The following is a 14,494-nucleotide window of genomic DNA, read 5'->3' as shown; positions in this document are numbered from 1 at the left end:
CAAATGATAAGGAGATAGTGGATATGTTGTAGTACTGGGCAGGGGGCACTGTGGGGGAAATGCTGGTTAACCTGTCCCTAACATTTTTTTTTGCTTCTTCCAGCAAAAAATGGTATGGAAATTAGCCTGAAGTTTTATTTCTTTAACATCACTTGAAAGCAATTAATTGACTTTAGATTTATTGCCTTCTCAGATGATGTCTCTTCAAGAACAAGCAAACAAGCTAGAAAAGGATGGTGGATTGGATGGGATACAGATTCAGCACAAACTGAACACCATTCTTCAAAGGAAGCAGCAGATCAAGAATCTCTCCCAGAGCAGGAGAGAAAAGCTGCAGACCGCCCTTCTTCTGGCACTTTTCTATCAGAACTTGGCAGAGGTAAGAAATTTAGACGAGTGTGGAAGAATGGGGAACTGCTTACATCTGTTGGATAGAGTGCTTGTTTTTGCCAGAGATTAGCTGAATTGATAATTTACTCTGAGATGGCAACTGCTTTACTGCTACATTCATGTGGTAGGTGAGCCAACACCATTGTTTTTACTATACGTGCCATTGTTGTGGGATTGTGACCATTCGAGCTTCTTTACACATCAGGAGTCCTGATAAAATAAAACTAATCAAAAAGTAACTGCCAGCCACTGCTTTATGCTTCCTTTAGCGGGATAGAAAGAGTGTTTTAAGGCAGAGTGAACGCAGTGTGGAAAGCAATATGGCAAGGGCGCTATGCTCTACCAGTGGATGCTTATTGAAAGTCTTCAAAACAGTTCTGTAAGTATAGTTCTTCAGCTTCAATAAGCGTGTCTCTGCAGATTAGGTTAGCCTGTATCCAGTTCTGGCCATAGTCTTGTAACCAAGCAGCTCTGTTCCTGGCACAGCGGTTGGGAAGATATAACAGGTTGGATTTTCTAAGGATAGCACAGTGCGTGTGACTGAAAAACGTCTTAACATCCAATGTGCTGACATAGGCAACAGCACATAGACAAGAAAGGACATTTGCAAACACTCTTCCTGGCCTGATAAGCCCTTCTGTTGCTACATCCCTTGGAACATTCTCCATGTTTTAAAGAAAAGCTGCAGGTACTTGTCACCTCCCATTCCACAAAAAGGGCACTTGTCCTGACGCAGTTCAAATTAGGGTTGTCAGCAAAGACCAATCTTACACTTCCTCAACCAATTCCTAACAACCACATTTTAAAATAAATAAATAGGCAGTAAATTCCATTTATAACAATTTATATTTAGAGCTCCCCCAGTAACAATCAAATATTTAAATATCCTCTTCTTTGGCTGCGCTGATGAGCCAGAGGTGCACTCTGCTTTTTAAAATAAACTTTATTAGGAATTATTTGCACAGTCAAATATTAACCTGTATTATTTAGCCATACCTTTCCTACCACATGAACCAGTTCACTAATCACAGTCAGTCCACGTTGTGGCCTAGAAGTGGATGGAATGGATAGTGCACTGCACAGTGCTAACTTTTAAAAGTGCTAATTTTTAAAAGAACGCTATACCTCTGACAAAGAGGTCACATACCTGCTAACATCCACTCTACTGGAGGAAACCGTCATGTGCTCCTAGAGATACAGTCAACCTCTTCACTAAGAATGCTTCTTAATTGCTTCCCATCTATCTATAATTGTCAAATCAGTGCTTGGACTGGGGTCCTCCTTCATTCCATCATTGTGAATAACATACAACACAGCATATGGCTCTGTATAGTGAGGAATTTCTCTGTATTGATTCAGCCAAGAGTTCTGTAGAGAGTTTTTGCTCTCAAAGTAACTACTCATTTAGTCTGTCAATCTAAAGTCATTGCCTACTGCTACAGAATGTGAATGCCACCAAGTAATTAAAAAAAAAAAAAATCTTGCAGTAATATTTCTTTTCCTCTTTGGTTGAATTGAATGATTAACTTAAATTTAACGATGTTCTGGGTGTGTATGAGTTCATTTATGAGGACAAGCCCCAGAGGAGAATTAAACTGCAGAGATGAGTTTTGAATTTAGTTGTGCAATCTGTGAGGTCATTGCTTATTCTTATTTATTGGGAGTCTCCTTCTCTAGAGGTATTCTGAACTTGCCTGAATGCTATCCTGTGTAACTTACTCTTGGGAACCTGCTTTACCAGGGTAGTTTGACTTAATGATCTCCAGGAGTTCCTTCTAACCCCTTCAATTCTGTGATTCCTGTGATAGTACAGATCCCACCCCCCTGAAAATTCTTACTCCATAATTAAAGTAATTTCCACTGATCAAACAGTTTTTTGTGTGTATGTTTGAAATACTTCTGTTAATAAAAAATCATATACATTTTGAAAGCATAGATTTCTAAATTGATAAAGCCCACTTTTTTTTTTATGAGTCTCATTGAAATAAGACTGTTCTCATGTACCTGCAGTGAGTATAGCACTAGGCTCACTGTCCTTGTCTTCAGTAAAGTGAGAATAAATTAAGCCAATAAGTGTGCAGATGTGTCTTTTTTTTAATAGTTTTATTCAGTTTGCCATAAAGCCCTTGCCTATTATTAGAAAATAGGTGAGGAATCGCACTTTGAGAGGTTGTGTGCAGGGAATACATTAGTTTCCCAGTCTAACTGCACAGATGAGTCTCTCTCATTCAAATGAGAAGTCAGTTTAAGTGACCTCAAAGCGTTAGTATGTGGCTGGGTGATGGGAGAAGGCCCTAGCTTGTAAGGAGGGTGTCAGAAATGAAAACAGCAGATGACTGCTGTCCTGGGCAACCTTGACATAAGGCAAAAGACTGCTCTTTGAATCTCTAGCTGTACTTTTGAGGGAAATGGTTTCAGGGGAATGTGCTGCTAGTGAAAACAATTTTTAGTTAAAATTTTAGTTAATTTTTTTTTTCTAAAAAATTTTTAGTAAAATTTAAGCAGTTGAAATAATACTTAAAAATTTTAATTAACTGAGAAAATCTTCCAGTTGTCAGCTCTTGTATGTAGTGCAGTATCACAAGGACAGCCAAGATGCTTTGAAACTGATAAGGCTGCCTTCAATTTGCTGTGCTGCAGTCACTGAAGTGCTCTGAGGACAACAGAATCAATTACAGTGTGTGTCAAATGTTCAGTTGTGTGCTTTGATGGACAGAAGATATTTGTGTCAATGCAAAGTGAGTAAGTTTAGCAAACTATAAAAAAAATGTGGAAAAGTCACTATCCTGTTGTCCGTTTCCTTCTACATAAGTTTAAGCCTCCTAAGAAAGAATTTCTTAGGAGAAATGTGTAACATTTACATTACTAGTCTTCATTACATTACTACTATTACATTATTAGTCTTCATGATTCAGCTGGTGGTCCAAATGTGGTGTTCCTGATTAGAATATTTCAAACGTTATGAAGTGTAGCAGCAAAGTGTTTGCTTTCAAGGAATTTTTTTTATTATTCCTGTTGTCAGATAAAAATTATTTTCATTTCTACCTGCTTTTATTTCCTTTCAAGTAGAATAGTTCAGAAACTGAAGAGCCCAGGGATAGGAAACTTCATAGAACAGTGTACTAGGAGGAGACCCCAGGATGGCATGTGGTTGTCATGCTAACTTGAGTGCTTCATGCTGCTACAGGCAGAAGACTGGATCAGTGAGCGCATGCAGAAGCTAGAGGATCCTTCCATACAAGATCCCAGCAATCTGCAGGACAAAATGAAGCTGCTGCAGAAGCATCAGGTCTTTGAGGCAGAGATTCTAGCAAATGAAGAAATCATCACAGCTGTTAATAAGGTAACACTAACACTCTGATAGTGTTTTTACAGATCACTACAGGTTATCTAGGATGGAATAAGAAGGATGGATAGCTTCCTCACCATCTCTTTATCATTTTTTCTACTCATATGATGAGAACCCAGTTACTATACCATGGAAATGGAATCCCATTAATTTAAAACAGAGAGATTCCTTAATTTCCAGGAAGACTTTCATCTTTTGTTATTGTCCAAAGAGAAAGATATCACCAACTTCTCCCTGCGAATCACAACTGCAGAAGTGATTACTTCCACAAAAAGTAAATAGGATTTCATGCTCAGTTGCCAAACAAACTCACTGAACATGGGCAGATCATATTGTTGAAGGGTACAATTATCCATAATGCCTCTCTTGTGCTCTCACTCCACGAATGTCATCCTTGGCAGGTGAATATTCAAATCTGGTGTGCTTGATTAGCTTCCAGATGTAAAAGCGTTCAACTGAGCTGTATTACTTGGGACCTGAGAAATTAGTAAGTCGTTGTGCAGTGCAGGTTAGGAAAGTAGTAGTCCTTGAAAAGTCTAATAACATAGTATTGACATGAGAAGTCAGTAGTAACCTTCATATCTAATTCCCTCTCCTGAATGCAAAGAAAGGAGAAGCCCTGGTTTCAGTGGGCCACCCAAAATCAGGGGAGATCCGCCGTCAGGTCCGCATGCTTCAGGAGCGTTGGGAGAAGCTGAAAAGAGCTGTTGCTGCCCGTGGAAAGATGCTGGAGGATAGTCGGGATTTCCTGGAATTTCTTCAGAAAGTTGACCAGGTGGAAGCCTGGATCAGAGAAAAGGTAAATTAACTCTAATATTTAAACAAAGCAGCACACTAGTGACTTGCTATATCACAACAAATGTGTGATACGTATCAACCTCCAGGCCTTCTTAGGGCCTTCTTCATGAGAGAATCATGATGTGCTCTGCAAACAACATGGAAGGAATAATTCAACAGATTCTAAAACTTTTCTAGAGAGTTTCTGTGCCAAATTTGGTTGAACAGTACTAACACATCACATGTAAAGTGTGCACATAAAGAAGTTGTGATTATTATTCTTGTGTGTCTCTGTCAAAACAGACCTAAAAGTACACTAGAATAGAAGGGACTTCAAGTATGTGGCAACTGACATTCAGTTTCATTGTCTGTCAAATCTGCAAGTTTCTATTTGAAGGAAGAGTCATTAATCCACTAAGTTTTCATTTGGAGGCTGTTTCATATTCAGTAATAGATTGGAAAAGAAACTGGGGCTAAGTCTCATCATTATCTAAAGATTAGAAGTGACTACTTCAGAATTTGTAGGTCAGTGATTCACAGAGAAAATCACAGAACTTTTTGCAGCACCGTAAGCATTGGAATGTGTTATATTCTTGTACTCTTCACCTGAATGTTTGTCTATCCGCTGCTTCTTTCCTCAGGAAGTCATGATTAACATAGGTGATGTGGGAAATGACTATGAGCACTGTCTGCAGCTCATGAAAAAGCTAAATGAGTTCCGTGGAGCAACATCAGGGGTAAGAGATGTTTTCCTTGCCTGTTTCCACGTAGCTTGTGATGCTAGAAGCAGCAGTTAACTTTTTAGCTTATTCAGATAGTAAATACAATTCCATTACTCTAAGATGAAAGATCGGGGAAGTAAGAAGCATTATCACCTCCTAAGATATTGAAATGATCTTCAGCTCCCTCTGGGAAAGGTGTGAGACCATCTATCAAGACAATATATTTGTAGTAGCCTCTCCTTCTCTCTTTATGAACTACACAGATGTGGACAAACAGGTTTCTGTGTCACACAGGAAAGATCCCTGTGCATACTTTGTAGTCTGCACTATTAGGCCAATTAGAACTTCATGAGTGAGGTTTACTTCTATGTGCACTCATAATATTCTCTTTTTTTTGTTTACCTTTTATACTATTTGCCAGTTACTGTATTGCCAGCTCCCATCTTCTCTTTCTGATGCCTATTAGCTGAAGAAAACAATCTTCTTTTACGCAAAATACATGCATAGATATGCATGACACCTGGGGGAAAACTCTGAGCTCCCATTTCCAGAACCCAGCAAGATTTTCAACAATACATTGGATCTGGTCAGAAAGCCAAAACACTTGAATTTTAGCACCATGGAATCAGGGAAGTGAAGCGACCTTCATTCACCCTTCAGTCTACACCAGCTGAGCTATGAGCTAAGAGTTCTGCTATGGATTGTACCAGCAAAAAAGAAGGATAGAGACAGGAACTGTATAAGACTGAAAAAATAAGTATTTCCACTGAATAAGGTAGATCTTATGTGCCCTTGGTCTTCAACACTGCCTGCTTCTAGGCACTGCTTCTTTACCACTTTAAACGTGATTCCTACAGGAAACTACTGAGACTGATGCCTTCATAGCTGGTGCTTGAATATACAATGCTTTATAGGGTGATCCAGACAGAAGCAGTCTGGTCTTGGCACAGTATGTGCATCCATTTGGTCTAGGTTTCCCCACTAGACAAATCTGAGAGCAGAGTGGGGATCGACTGTCCCACACTGATGGTTGCGAAGTTTTCTACTCAGACTCTGTTATATTGTGTTGCTAGCTCCCAGGAGAGGAGGCTGAGGTTTCTGAAGAAGCAATATGTGGCTGTCTACTGGTTTATCTTGTTTGCTTTGTGGCTGTTTGTAATACTGAAGTACATATGGAAATAGACATCTTGGTATGAATGTACCATAAATAAAATTCAGTTTGAATAAATATTTCTATTAAAAAATCGCTGGCTTCTGGCAACTGTGCTTCTATTACTCCAGTGATTAATGTCTCCCCTTTAAGCCTTTGATTTACTGGTCTTGCAAAAATACAGAATGTTTTTGAATCCTGGAGCAGTATTCTGTGTTGACTATCCATCATGCTTGAAAAGAATTATCCGTTATAGTCCAGAAGATATATTTGCAATGTGCAACTATTATCCTTCCTGTAGTATGTATTTTACTTGGGAAGAAAATTGAAAGGCTTTGCATACCTTTCATTATGCAGTGATGTTTCTTTTAAAGGAAAAGCAGTGACACATCTTACTATCCAATTTATGATTTGGTTTCTTTAGACTGTATAGGTTTTAAGGCTGTTGTCCTTGATGTGGAACAAACTTCTGGACAGATGCCTATGTAAAGTTAAGAGCCACAAGTCTTTCATCTGTTTGATGCAGGAACAGTCTGCCACATCTCATCTGTTTTACGGCAGCCATCTATGTAACCAGCAGCTGCATTTCCTCAACATATGAGCCCCTGCTGGAATGCCTGGCTTAGAAAAGAAGCTCTAAGAGTTTTTACATAGTCCTAAATCACTGTTGAATCTGTGTATCATCATTACATAGTGTATCATCATTAACATTCTTTCTTGCTTGAACTGTCAGCTCATCTGGGACTGATAAGAAGTGTGATAATAGAGCTGATTGAAATTTCTGGTAGCGAGATAGAAATCTTGCTTGTCACTGCTATTGTTGTTTTGTCCTTTCTTCACTTTACAGGAGACAACAGTGGATGATGCTCACATCAAGGCTATCAATGCCCTGGCCATGAAACTGGAGAGACAAAACAAGGAAGAGACAAAGACAATATATCAGCGCCGGAAGCAGCTCAATGAGAAGTGAGTATGCTTTTAAATCTTCTACATAAAATGAAAACAGAAAGGTAGGATGAGGTATTTTTGGTGGGCTAGGCTCAGTGGAGTAATGTGTCTTTTTTTTTAACATAATGACTACCAGACTTCATGCACCATAGCTGCCTTTCAAGATTTCGGAGCAGTTAGCCAAGAGGATTTCTTGTCCTGCAGGACCAAAGTCGTTTCTGTCCTTGGAGGCAAACAGGCTTTTTCACTGCGTTTTACAGACTATGTTCATAAAGCTAAGGCACTTCTACCTGTTCAAAAAGTTGCCCTGGTGAAGTGCATATTCTTTCTGCTACTTCACAGTCCACTAGTTAAGATAATTTAAGGAAATTGTGTCAGGACTTTGTAGCTTTTACTTTCTATGCCATCCTGAAAAACCTGGAACGAATATAGCCAGATAGTTTCATCAGGCTGATGTTTCATGCTGCATTTGCTATTTTGAGGAATTGGGGATCAATACACAATGTAGCTCAGAAGTCTAGACTTTCTTCCTTAGAACTGAGATTATGAAACTCAGTTGTGGAAGTTTTCACCTCTGAAATATGCTCCTAAAATATTATTTTCCAATAAAAGGTGGAACAGTTTCCATGGTAACCTGAATGCATACAGGAGGAAATTAGAAGGAGCTCTGGAGATTCATGCCTTGATAAGAGAAATTGATGACATCACAGAGAGAATTACTGAGAAGGTGAGTTCCCAGATTTGGATTAATTGACACGGGAAAATGTTCTGTTTTCTGAGTGATAAACTCAGATATCTGTATTACTGAAGATATACTGACTATCTAGCAGTAGCCCCTGACAGTTGTCTATGTATCAAGTCTGCAGGAAGATGTTAAACACATTGCAGATTACTAGTCCTTAAGTCACTCAAGGCTAAAAAGGTAAATTTCAAAGTGAGTTTTGAATACCAGAAATTAGATGAACTACCATAGAACTTGACCTGAATTAATTATGCACTTAGTTTGGATGTAGCAACTTCCAGTGTTCCGAATTCAAAGCTAGTTTGTTTAGCACTTACTGCTCATCTCTCCCTGCTGTGCAATGTAGGCAAATATGCAACTTTGATAAGTTCTATAAAAGTCTCTTTCTTTCTTTTTTTTCATATGGTAAAAATGCCTGTTCTGGTTTATAATTTTGAGATTAATAGAAGACTTATATAAGAATTAATGACTTCATGGATATAACAAATACTGTTTATTGAACTGTAAGCCAGTAGTCAAATATATGACAGGAGTACTTCAGGTTACAAGACCGTTAGTTTGAAATTTTTGTAACAACTTTTATGAATGTATTCCTTTATTGTCTGTGATTTCACTTGTGATAGAGTTCTGAAGATTAACTTTTTTTCCACATTTTTGCGAAACACAGCTCTTGCAAGCTTCTGCAACACAACTGAATGTGAAATATTTGGCTATTCTGAGCTATGTGTGGGGGGTGGAGGGAGAAAGAAAAAAGAGAGAGAGAGAGAAAATAAAGGTTGAGAAGTGTAGGGAAGCATTCCTGCCTTTCTGTTTAACACGTGAATGCCCAGATCTTATGTAGATCTGTGAATATTCAAAGTTCTTGTTCTATTTCTGTTGAGAGTGCAGACATAAAGAGCTTTATAGATACTTAAAAAGACAATAAAAGCATTCCAATGGCAATAAAAAGAAGGGAATAAGGAAGCAATTTGATAGAAGTAAAATATTACCCTTCTTCTTTGTGTCATCACCATTTACACTTCCTGTACCCCTTCAGAGTGTCCTGATACAAGCACTGGATTATGGGAAAGATGTTGAAAGTGTGGAAAACCTTATTCGAAGACATGAAGAGATGGAGAGAGAAATCAGTGTTATTAAGTCCAAAATAGAGGTAAGAAGTGAAAAAGTACAAAGGATACTATAAAAATTCTTATTTTTTGGAAATTTGATGCAAGCTCTGACACGTCTCTTCAGATCCATGAGTTGTACTACAGTGCAGTTCAGAAAAAAAACACAAAATCTCAGTTCACGTATTTTTCTGATATAGCTGTCAAACCTCAGAATCTTAGGTTAATTCCCTGATCAGCTCTTGCTGTTGTAAATTGCCCAGTTTGCATGGCTTAGGACTAATCTGAGCATTAATTACAGTTTAGACTTCCTATATAACTACATATTAAAAATGCTTATATATATTTTCCAATGAGCAGCAGTAGAAGAAATCCTGTACCAATGCCTCATCATTTGCACTGTTGGCTGAAATAGTTTCATACGGAACATAGTTTTGCAAACTTCCTATAAATCTTTTCTTCACAATAGTATGCAAACTGTGACTACTTCATTTTTTTCTCTGTTTGTCCCCGTTCCGCAAAATTGCTTTCTTAATTGTTTATTAGCATTTGTGTGTTGAAACAAAACAAATGTATCTTTCTCCACTTAGACGGTTGCTCAGAAATCCATATTATTTTTTGTGCATATAGTAACATATATATTTTAATATTATAATCTAGGTATCCACTTTTAAGAACTAGAATCTTAAAATGAACTTGTTCTGAAAGGCAAATTCAGGAATGAACATAAGCTTTTTTTGGCATAAATTCACCCCACTATAAATCTCTTTCCAGCCATTGGAATTGGAATCTTTCCGCCTTTCCACAAGGAATCCATCCATAAATGACAAGCTGACTATGAAGCAACAGGAGATGAAAAACAACTGGCTACGACTCCAGGGACAGGCCAAACAAAGGTAAAGGCTTTTTGTGGTCTGACTGTCTCTCATCGGGAGCAAAGCTATTCCCTGGAGTAGCAAATCATCTATTTGTTAGGGGATTTCCAAAAGTTTTTGAGGATCCATTCAGAGCTTATACAGGTAGCTAGAACATCTCCATTTGGAACAAGAGGCACAGGGCAACAGAAGTTCCACAGATGTGACTTCAGGAAAGTTAGTCCAATGACTTCCTAGCTTAAAATGACTTCCTTACTAAAATGCCTCCAGACTAACAGATAACATTTGTCATGAACATTTTGTGAAATACTTATTTTTTCATGTTTCTTTTCTTGAATATTTTCAAAACAAGAAAGACTTAAGCCTGAGCAGGAATTGTTTCTGGAAACAACAACTGTAAGGATCTTTACCTTTCTTATTCTAATGAACTGTCATAAAAAAGAAGGCAAGCCTGTTGTCTCCAAGGCAGCATGCATCTGTGTAATTTTGATTTAATGTGAAAATAGTTAGGATCAGCAAGGGAAAGCTAGGAGGCTTGAATCCACTTCAGTTGCCTTCTCACAGTATACCTTCCTCTGCAAATGGGGTGGGAATGGGAACTAGACAACTCTGTGTTGGATAATGCTAAACTGTACATTGTGTTGCAGGAAGGAGAAGCTGGCAGCCTCATATCAGTTGCAGAAGTTTAACTTTGAGATGAAGGAAATTATAGATTGGATTCAAAACATCAGAGGCTTAATGGAAGCAGGGGGGCTTCCTAAAAGCCTAAATGAAGCGGAAAGCATGATTGAGGAGCATCAGCAGAGAAAGGCAAGTATCATTATTGCTTCCAATTGAATATACTCATCTAGAGGGTGGCAACTCTGCCCATGGCTGTACAGTTGAAACTTGATGAACTTTCAGGTTCGTTCTAACCCAAGCCATTCTATGGTGTTGTCAATCTGTCCTGTGGGAACTAAATGCTGCAGACACAGCAGAATTTCTGCTGCATGAATTGACAGTAACATGGTGAGAGTCTGTTCCAGTAACAGGCTAGTGACAGAGATCACCTAAGAACTGATGGAACTCTATCCCACTGGCTATTTAGGAGCTCATTTCCTGGGAAGCCACATTACTGCTCACATCTTCTGCTATCCAGCTCTGCAGGTGAAAAGCTGATTCAGTCTCAAAACATGCTCAGCTCTCATCTCTTGCTCAGATTGCCAAGAAGTTAATGTCAGTCTAGCTGTGAGCTAGATTTTGTGATGCAAACTCCATTTTCCTGAGAAGAAAATAAAACCAGCAGTTTGTCTCATACAGAGCAGTAAATTACCATCGCATTGTACTGGAACTCTTCATATCTCAGTACAAATCACAGAATGGTCAGGGTTAGAAGGGACCTCAAGGATCATGAATCTCCTGCTCCCCCTGCCACATACAGGGCCACCAACCTCCCCATTTAATACCAGACCAGGCTGCAGACGGCCCCATCCAATCTGGCCTTGAACACTTCTAGGGATGGAGCATCCACAACCTCTCTGGGCAGCCTGTTCCAGCACCTCACCACTCTCATAGTAAAGAACTTAAAATTACCAATAATCTTTTGATGGCTGATTTGGTTCATATTTTTGATGGTTTTCTGAAAGGAGTGCTATTATTAACATTAAAAAGAAACACTGATATTTTAATTTTTCCCACATGTAGTAGCCACCTTTCAGTTCCTGTATTACCTCTTCTTTGTAGTTATATTTCCTTTTCTAAAAAGCATATTCTCAGAATCATGACTAATACTAACAATTAAAATACTGTGCTTTGCGATTCCCATTACAAGCATGAATAATGTTAGATTCTAAGTCATTTTCCAGACCTGAATTTAGTGTCAAACGCCTGATGCCCCCTCTGCTTCTATTTTTATGTCTTTTAAAAGTTTTTTCTTAATTCAATTTTTTTTTTTTTTTTTTTTTTTTTTTTTTTTTTTTTTTTTTCCATTAGTAATAGAAACAGTAGAAAACTATAAAAAGTTCAACACACTGTTGTGGTGTATTTTGAATTTAGATAGTAGCAAGATCGAGATCTAGATCTCGATCTTGCTAGTAAAGGAACCCAAGAATTCTAATGACATAGTCGCACAGAAAAGGTGGAATTCAGGGAATGCTTCCTTTTCTGGTGGGTTGACTAGATTAAATTATAAGTCACAATAGAAAATGGCTTTTTCTTCTTTTTTTTTTTTTTTTTTTTTTTAATTTAGTGGCTCAAACTATAGTCCTTAGGGGAGACTATATTTGACTGCAAAGCAGTAATCTGAATAAAAAAGTAGAATTGGATCTTACAGCTGTTCTGTCAAACTCTAGGCACCATCATCCCTCTAAAAGAAATCTCTAAGAAGAGCAGCTGTAATTTCAGACATTTAGTAGTCCATGACATCATTTTTAAGGTAGTTTGCAAGTTCTTGCGCAGTATTATTTCAGTATATGGTTATTTTTATTTTCAAATGGTTTATATTAGGAATTCCACGCTCAATTTGCAGAGCTCACTCTTGCTTTTAATCTGATAACCTTGAGGATTCAGTATAAAGGCATAATTCATTCCTCAGACCAGCATAAAAAGTTAAATATTTCATCTTAACACCATAAATAGAATGGAATAAAGTAGAACAGTGTTTTTAATGTAATAATCTGATGCCAACTTACCTGGCAGGAGAGGAAAAACATCTAGATGCTGTTTGTCTCACAACAACCACCTTTATATAGGAAAACTCAGTGGGAGATACAGTACTATGGGTGTTCAAAACTGTGTTCATTTATATGTGAGCATTTTCCAATCTGTTTCTAACTGAATTCCAATTTGATTTGTAGGAGACCAGTCATTCCTAGAGCAATAAAGTCATTTATTGTCCTCATTTATTTTCTCTTAGGCAATTCTGTGCTTTTTCAGTAACACAGCTCAAAGACGAATGATTTTCCACACAAATATTAGTGTTGGAAAGTTACAGTCTATATTCTCCCCCTTAAGGCCTGTATTCTGAATAGTTGGCATACCATAAACCCTTGACATCAACTTTAGTAATATATTTTAGGAGGAGATTGAAGCACGAGTGGAAAGATTCAACTCTCTCAGTAACTATGGTCAACAGCTTGCCAATTCTGGTCACTATGCAACCCCTGAGATTCATCAGTCTCTCTCCAGACTACAGAAAGCCTGGTCTGAATTGATCCAAGCATGGCAGGAGCAATATATAAAATTGTTTCAAGCACAAGATTTACAGGTAAGTAAAAAGACATTCAAAATGAAATGCACACACAGCTTTTCTCAGAATAAGCAGCGTATTTATAACAGGGGTTACCATTAGCTGAGGATGATGTAATAATATCCAGTGATTAACAATGATTTCTGGAAGATGACTGAGGGCAGAACACATTCAATAATAGCAGGGCTTTTACTGTACCTTTAAATTCTGTCTTTACAAATTACATACATTTTTCCTAAATGTATGACCATCTGATTTTCAGAGGCCATGAAATTTACAAAATTAAACATTGTCAATCTGTCCAATAGGACATTCATGTAGTTGGCAAAAGGAACATACTTGAAATAGAAAATCCTACTAAATTCTAAACTCTCTCCCCCAAGAAAAACAGTATGGACAGAGGCATATTTTAAAACAATTGGAAAAAGAAAATGGAAGAAAAAATGGAAGAAAAAAATGGACAAAATCTAGTTTTCTTCCTCTGGCATTTTTTTCCTAATGTAAGAACTGTTTTGGCTGCAGTTTTCCAGAAACATAGACTTGTAACCATCATCTAACTTCACACAATTTCTGCTCTAAGTCAGAAATAGCTGAAAGAGAGTTTTTACAATGTGGAATGTCAAGCGCCTTAAATAACAGCTTGTCCTACTAGACCCATCTAAAATACTTCACGTACATAAGAACTTAAACCATATGGTAAGGACTGCTTTCACACTTCTTATGGATTACATTATACTTATTTCAGGCCAGTTGTTTTACATAACACCTTCTATACATCATTAGGAAACATGCTGCAAGTACTTGTATTGTATCCAGTGTCTTAGACAAAAAGAAACAGTCATCTTATTAAAGAGAAAGCTTCAATAATTGTTACGTGCGTGGTTTTGGCAGCATCCAATGCTTATTGCCATCCAATGCTCTTGTGGTTAAATTTTGCAAAAGCCTGAGCAATTTAGGCTGTTTTCAGTATATTCTGCCAAAGTCAGGACTGTGTTTTATTTTACATGTTCATGATTGTTTCTTCTCCCTGTGCAGAAATTCTATGGCTATGTGGAACAGACTGAGAGCTGGCTCAGCAGCAAAGAGGCTTTTCTAGCCAATGAAGACTTAGGGGTAGGTGCTCCAAGAAATGATAATTTTCTCAACTATTGGTTTGGAGGATGGGGAGATGTGAAGTGTGATGATATGCTCCTTCTTTCTTTCTCCATC

The 14,494-nt window shown here is 37.8% G+C and overlaps 1 protein-coding gene across 1 annotated transcript in view; it reads left to right on the top strand.

Moving 5' to 3' along the window:
• Positions 1–14,494, top strand: part of SPTBN5 (spectrin beta, non-erythrocytic 5) — a 91,335-nt gene that overhangs the window by 54,435 nt on the left and 22,406 nt on the right. The window contains exons 37-47 of the mRNA XM_042813512.1: positions 194–379; positions 3,578–3,733; positions 4,347–4,538; positions 5,158–5,253; positions 7,236–7,354; positions 7,949–8,063; positions 9,115–9,228; positions 9,959–10,080; positions 10,707–10,869; positions 13,115–13,303; positions 14,321–14,398. Coding sequence (XP_042669446.1) covers positions 194–379; positions 3,578–3,733; positions 4,347–4,538; positions 5,158–5,253; positions 7,236–7,354; positions 7,949–8,063; positions 9,115–9,228; positions 9,959–10,080; positions 10,707–10,869; positions 13,115–13,303; positions 14,321–14,398 — 1,530 coding nt within the window. The remainder of the gene's footprint in view (positions 1–193; positions 380–3,577; positions 3,734–4,346; positions 4,539–5,157; positions 5,254–7,235; positions 7,355–7,948; positions 8,064–9,114; positions 9,229–9,958; positions 10,081–10,706; positions 10,870–13,114; positions 13,304–14,320; positions 14,399–14,494) is intronic.

Source organism: Centrocercus urophasianus, unplaced genomic scaffold (genome assembly GCF_019232065.1).
Source record: "Centrocercus urophasianus isolate 14NV4802_14NV808 unplaced genomic scaffold, USGS_Curo_1.0 seq_14, whole genome shotgun sequence".
Lineage (NCBI taxonomy): Eukaryota > Metazoa > Chordata > Aves > Galliformes > Phasianidae > Centrocercus > Centrocercus urophasianus.
The sequence above is the reverse complement of the archived record's forward strand: the minus strand, read 5'-3'. Positions and strand labels throughout refer to the sequence as shown.